The sequence below is a fragment of the Sapajus apella genome, unplaced genomic scaffold (assembly GCF_009761245.1).
Source record: "Sapajus apella isolate SASKATOON/1434 unplaced genomic scaffold, GSC_monkey_1.0 scaffold5, whole genome shotgun sequence".
Lineage (NCBI taxonomy): Eukaryota > Metazoa > Chordata > Mammalia > Primates > Cebidae > Sapajus > Sapajus apella.
In genome coordinates, this window is record NW_022436945.1 from 31,221,151 (window position 1) to 31,228,262 (window position 7,112).

At 34.9% G+C, this 7,112-nt stretch overlaps 1 protein-coding gene across 2 annotated transcripts in view; it reads left to right on the plus strand.

Moving 5' to 3' along the window:
• Window positions 1-3,022, plus strand: part of TMEM33 (transmembrane protein 33) — a 21,056-nt gene extending 18,034 nt beyond the window's left edge. For both annotated transcript variants that reach the window (XM_032274055.1, XM_032274056.1), the window contains one exon: window positions 1,567-3,022. In XM_032274055.1, coding sequence (XP_032129946.1) covers window positions 1,567-1,696 — 130 coding nt within the window. In that variant the 3' untranslated portion in view covers window positions 1,697-3,022. The remainder of the gene's footprint in view (window positions 1-1,566) is intronic.
• The last annotated feature ends 4,090 nt before the right edge of the window (window positions 3,023-7,112 follow it).

Genomic DNA, 7,112 nt, shown 5'->3' on the forward strand with positions numbered 1-7,112 from the left:
CAAAAAAAAAAAAAAAAAAAAAAAAAAAATAATAATAATAATAATAATACTTTGTAAAAAAAGATAATACTTTGTAAGTAGTGAGCAGTTAAGACGAAGGCCAAGTCCACATAGTTTTGGGCACAAACATGCAACATAAGTTGATGATGATAGTAGTGAGGGCAGGGAGTGGCAGGATATAGGGCAGAAAATTAGATAGAGACTAGATTGTGGAGGGTATTAGGTGTTACGTTGAGGACTTGAGCTTAAGTCTGAAGGCATAAAAAAGTCATAGTTCAGTATAATGATCCAGCTGGGAAGTAACATTTATTGAGCATCTTCTATGTTGCATTTAAACTTCACCACAACTCTCGATTATTTTACAGAGGAGGAAATCTCTGAGGGACGATATGTAATTTAAGGAAATAGTGGGTGAATAAATATATAACACTGCCCATGTTATACATGTTTTCTTGTTCCCTTTTTAGAAAAAACTTGTTGAAATTGCCTAAGTTAAATGTGAAAATGATATGACTCTACTCTAAAGAAAGTATATAAATTATCCCTAATCTGAGGTTTCAGAGATACCATTTGTTAAATACCTTTGTTAAATGAGTATTTCCACCCATGAAAGATATAGATGTTCAGTCTGAGAATTTTATTGTGTGTATTTTGTGTTTTCTCTACAGTGCATTCTAGTTATTCCTTTATTTCAAATTCTCTAATGGCTATGGTGTATTCCTTCATCAGCATTTGTTTAGCGTTAGAGGCATACTTCAGAAATATTACGGGAGTGGTTCCAGACCACCGCAGTAGAGTGAATATCACAATAAAGCCGTCAGAAGAATTTTTTGGTTTTGCAGTACATACAAAAGTTACATTTACGCTGTACTGTAGCACGCAACAGCATTACTATCAGCAGTAAGGCTGTTCTGCTTTCATGTCATGCATCTGTTCGCAGAAATAGCACTTTTAATTTCCTTCAGGAACTTTTCCTTTGAATTCACAGCTTGGCTATTTGGCACAAGAGGCCTGGCTTTTGGCCTGTTTTGGCTTTAGACATGCTTTTTTCACTAAGCTTAATCATTTCTAGTTTTGATCTAAAGTGACAGCCATGGGAGCCCTCCTTTCACTTGAGGACTTACAGGCCATTATAGGGTTATTAATTGGCCTACTTTCAATATTGTGTCTCAGGGAATAGCTAGTTCTGAGGAGAGGGAAAGAGACCAACCAGGAATGACCTTGATTAAGTGCTTCGTCTTACATGGGTACAGTTTGTGGTGCCCCAAAACAATTGCCATAGTAACACCAAAGAGCATGATCACAGATCCCCATCACAGATACAGTGAAAATGAAAACATTTGGAATAGTGGGTGAATTTTGGCTAAGTGTGACACAGAGACATGAAGTGAGCACATGCTGTTGGAAAGTGGCACTGATAGTCTTGCTGTACACTGATAGTCTTTGGTGTTGCAACAAACCTTCAGTTTGTAAAAAATGAAATATCTGTGGAGTGCAATAAAGTGAGGTAAGCCTGTGTATTGCTTTTTCCTTGTATTTCTCAAAGAAAACTATTTTATCTTGCAGGACCTTATTTAATGAACTGAGGATTGTTGTTGAACACATAATAATGAAACCTGCTTGCCCACTGTTTGTGAGAAGACTTTGTCTCCAGAGCATTGCCTTTATAAGCAGATTGGCACCAACAGTTCCGTAGTTTCACATCTAGTTAAGCTATAAATATAGTATAAGCATTATTAGCAGCTGGTACTTCTGCTAGGGTTTGTAAATTCCAGGTGTTACACTGACCTCAATCCAATTTACATAATTTACATAAATGCATCTCAGTGGAAAAATAATCATTTTCTTGGCATGTTAAATCAAGCTTAAGAAGTTTGAGAAAATTTTACTGCGCTGTGTTGCTAATGGTTAAAGAAGTCTGTATCTAGTGATAAATGTACCAATTTTTTTAAAAAAGATGCTGTTGTGCCTATATTATGAAGTACATTTATTTCTCCTGTAAAAATAGCTCTAAAATTTGTTTCAACCTAATTGGTAACCTGAGTTTTTATTTGGCATGAGTTCATTATGTTGATACACATATGTGAATTCAGTACATTTTGAGACAGTATTCTACCATTCAGTAATTTTGGTTAATGATTTTAACATTTCTCAGTGTATTTAATTTGTAATTGTTTTTTAATTGGTTTTATGCTGCTTTGTTAGGACAGATGTGTTTTGAATGTACCATTATAAGAATTCTATGTATCTTAAACTATGACCTTCTAAAATTTTATTTCCATAAGTACTTCTGTGGCCTTAAGTATGTTTTAAAAGGCTCAACTGTAAGTGTCTTAGCCAATTGGATAAATTTTTGGGGTCACCTAGCCATTGAAAGCAGAAAGCAGCAGTGACACAGCTTTCCTTTCAGAGAGCCATTGAGAAACATTTCTCAAATAGGAAATCCTTCTTTACTAATGTGGGCATATATACTATTCGTATTATAGTTTGTAGAACTACCTAGTTCAGAATCTTGACTGCTGGTTTTCTTGGTTTCTTAGGCTTGAATTTTCATAGACAATTGCAACAGTTTAGATGCCTTTTGAAAGGAATGTAACTGAAGATTCAGCATCTGACTATATGTGTCTGTTCTGAAATGCTAATGGAGAGTATCCTGTAGAGTTCATGTTTACCCATCAAATCTGACTTAAAAGGTTAAATGGAAGATTAAGGTAATCGATTAGGAATGGGGTAAGGGGAAGAGTTGTGGGGGAATAGTGTGCATTCCAGTCTCTTAATGCATAGATACATTTAGGGGAATTGGATGTATTATGCAACTTTGATTTGGGTTGTAAAATGTGTTAAATCCTGTTCATTGAGCTCCCATCAACTCTTTTATAAAATTCATACTGATCTTTGCTACCGTTGCATGATTGGAAATGTTTAAAACATTGTACAGATTTAGTGTAATGTAATGGTTTTTGTGACCAGTTTTCTGTCTGCATGTAATTTGGATTTCTCAAATACATTCATTAGTAATTTATCAGTAGCATTATTTTTATTTTTGTTCATCTTCCTAATCTATAGAAAGGGGATATTCTGCCGGGTGTGGTGGCTCATGCCTTTAATCCCAGCACTTTGGGAGGCCTAGGCGGGCGGATCACGAGGTCAGGAGATTGAGACCATCCTGGCCAACATGGTGAAACCCCGTCTTAGAAAAAAAAAAAAAAGAAGGGATATTCTTAGGATAAATACATGAAAAATTATACTTCATAGCTTAAATATAATCAGCTATTTTTGTATTTTTGTAATATTTGTTCACCAGGTTGGAGAAGCAGCCTCATAATATGCAGTTGATTTTGTGTGTGTGGCTAATCTCATTGTCACTATATAAGTAACCTAATGGTTTTAGAAACTAAACTTTCTAAAGCAATAAAATGACTGTAATATTAAGTAAACATAATATGGATTTCTAATTACGTTTTTAAAAATGAAGTCTTGAATTATATCAAGAAATTTTGGCAGCTGAAGGCATATTTATGTTGAAGCTATTAGTTTTTTCCTATAATTTAAAAAAATCTTTTAGATTTATGGAGGAGTTGGAAATGTACAAGGGAGATTTTTTTTTTTTTCGTTTTTTTGAGACAGAGTCTCACGCTGTCACCTAGGCTGGAATGCAGTGGCGTGATCTCGGCTCACTGCAGCCTCCACCTCCTGGATTCAAGCGATTCTCCTGCCTCAGCCTCCTGAGTAGCTGGGACTACAGGCCCTCACCACTATGCCCGCCTAATTTTTATATTTTTAGTAGAGATGGGGTTTCACCACGTTGGTCAGGATGGTCTCAATCTTCTGACCTCTTGAGCCACCATGCCCGGCCTAGAGAGTTCTTTTGCATACCCTTTATACTCAGCTCCTCTCATGTTAACATTTTATATAACTGTAGAACATTTACCTAAAGTAAGATATTAGCCCTGGAACAATACTGCTAGGTAAAGTATAAAACCTATTTGAATTTCAACAGTTTTTTTTTTATTATTTTTCTTTTGTGTGCTCTGTTTATACCATGATCCATGATTTTTTTAAAACCATGATTGTCTTCTAAAGATCTTTAAGCATGTCTCTGCTTTCAGTGTTTCCTCTTTATTTTAAAAAATACTGTTGGTCAAGATAATTGGTCAATAATCCATGTTGGTTTTAACATTAAAACTACTACAATATAAAACAACACTGTGCTATAAATGGAGGTTTTTGTGTCATTATAGCAGAATTATATTTCTGATATACTCATGTTTGACAGGTTGAAACATAGATTTGTTTCTTAAAGGAAGGCTTAATATACAAAAAAGGTACCCTTAAACTCATGAACAAGTAAATTTTACAATTTGAGCATTACTAGATGCTTAGTTTGCATGAACTCATAGTTAGAAATTCTACAGTAGGAATATCTACAACCAGCTGATTTGGAATTTGAAATTAATAGTGTTACATGTATATCTATCAAGTTAAAATTAAGGAAATACAATAGCAATATATAGAATGAATGCAGTAAGAGAAATCAACTCTTTACTGCATCGTTGAACTTATTGTTAGTTCAGGTTTAAAAGAAGCTCCTTTAACATACAGAGTGTCTAATCTTCAGGAAGTGGTATAGTACCATTGTTCTAGCACTTTTAAATATTAAACCCTTTTGGATAGGTGGAAGCCTTATATAAAATCTACTTTATTTTAGCAAGGATTCTGTATCCTTTTGTATAGTTGGTACCTTATTAATTTCAACTCTAACATCAGTCTAAAGAGAAACTTCTCTTTTTTTCCCCCAACTCTAACCCTAAAAAGAAATTTCTTAAATGCAATTTGTATTCAATTTTTTTTTGGAATAAAATTTAGAGGCAAATGCTCCTGGAAGAAAGAAAGCAAACTTTTTATAGAAAATTGATTTGAATATTTAAGAATGTTCCTCACAGAGAAAATCAAGGCCAGCTATAATGTAATACTGAACTAAAAGTAATGAAAAATTAATAGGTTCTGTTATAGAGGTAAGAATTATAAAGCTATCAATACATCCTTCTTCCTAAAAGTCCAGATCAAAAATTTGGGTTAGGTTTGCAAGTTTAGGACACAAATAATATTTTTTTTCTGGAAAAGAAGATGAGTATATGTGTACTAAGACAAACAGAACTGAGAGATTTAGGTTTTTTTTTTTTTTTAAGTTTTAGTTCAGAATAAATTAATTTTGAGAGATTGAGATGAATAATTTTAACTAATGCTAATGTTAGGGAGTTTAGTTTGGTTAACATAGTTATTCTGACCACCACCTCTTCCTTCTTCAGTCTCTGTAGAATCTGAGTCTCAAAGCTGTCGCTCAAGTTTGACTGGTTTTGATACTTGGAAATGAAAACTTCAAGGAAGTAGCCATGGACAGTTATGTTTATTATCAGTAGGTGGCACTCTTTCCTCAGGTAGCCCCACCATTTTCACATGTTGCGTTGGAAGGTTAAATGCTACCAAAAGTGCTGAGTCAGCTGTAAAACTAAGAATCTGAATTCCTTGGCCCTTTTAAATATGTAATCATTCAAGATCGAAAAAAAATATTAAATAAAATTTTTTTTTTTTTTGAGACAGTTTCACTCTTGTTGCTCAGGCTGGAGTGCAATTGTGTGATCTTAGCTCACTACAACCTCTGCCTCCCAGGTTCAAGCAATTCTCCTGCCTCAGCCTCCCAAGTAGCTGAAATTACAGGCACCTGCCATGATGCCCGGCTAATTTTTTTACTTTTAGTAAAGATGGGGTTTTACCATGTTGGCCAGGCTGGTTTTGAACTCCTGACCTCAGTTGTGCCACCATGCCTGGCCTACTTTTTAAAATATTGAATTATTCAAAAGAAGTACTCTGTCAGTACGTGCTTTCTAGGAAAACAGCAAAATAGGCCACAATTTGGAGTGACATCATTCAAATCATGGTCTGTACAGTTTTTTCTCTTCATGCTAAGTGCCTAAAACACTGAAATACACTAATACACAATTGTCTGTTCTTCATTTTCAGATGTATAGCAAGTGGTATTTAAAATGTTTTCGTTATCATTTTGTAGGTAAACTAGATATAGCCAGTTCAACCTCTTTTGAAATTTAGACTTTTCATAATAATATAAAAGCATATTGAAATTTGTAGATATTGTATCAGGAATGGTACCTAGATTTGAAAATTAAACTTGGCTTGTAGAGACAACCAGTTTCTCTCTCTCTCTCTCTTTTTTTTTTTTTTTTTTTTAAGACAGTCTTGCTCTCTTGCGCTGGCTGGAGTGCAGTGGTGCTGTCTCAGCTTACTGCAGCCTCCACCTTCTGGGCTCAAGGGATTCTCATGTCTCAGCCTTCCTACTAGCTAAGACTACAGGCGTGCACCACCATGCCCAGTTAATTTTTGTATTTTTAGTAGAGACAGGGTTTCACCATGTTGATCACGCTGGTCTTGAACTCCCAGCCTCAAGTGATCTGCCTGCCTCGGCATCCCAAATGCTGGGCTTAGGTGTGAGCCACCACGCCTGACTGAGACAACTAGTTTCTCTTCAACTCATTGGAATTCTCTAGGATTAGGAAAATTCCACAGAGCCTATATAATATTATAGCTCAACATTTAGTATACCAAAGGCATACCTGTGTAAATCTAGGAGTTATTTCCAGAGATTGTTTTAAGGAACAGTCTTATATTCAGGGTAGAAAGTTATGATTGGATCTGCTATTAAGGATAAAGGAGCTGCTAAAAGTTTGGGAGGTTTCCTTGTGGTAACTATTCTAGGAAATATTTATGTTCTAAGGCAGTGTTCATGTGGGTTCTTTAGAAGGAACATATTCCTATATGATGAATTAACTCTATAGCGTTTCTCCTCTTGTGCATATAGGAAATTTGACCTGCATTGTTTGAGTTGATGTGACGAGATAAAGTATTTTAAAATCTAGAGCAGATTCCTTTCTTAGAAAACAATAGGAAAAAATTATAGATGGATATCTTTACTGGAATCTAAAAATTAGCTCATATTCCAGGAGAAAGAATGGCCTAAGAGTCATTTCATGTTATCTAGCCTACGCTTAGCACTTTGGAAATAACCTTTTTTTCTCGGTTCATGACAGTTTAATTCC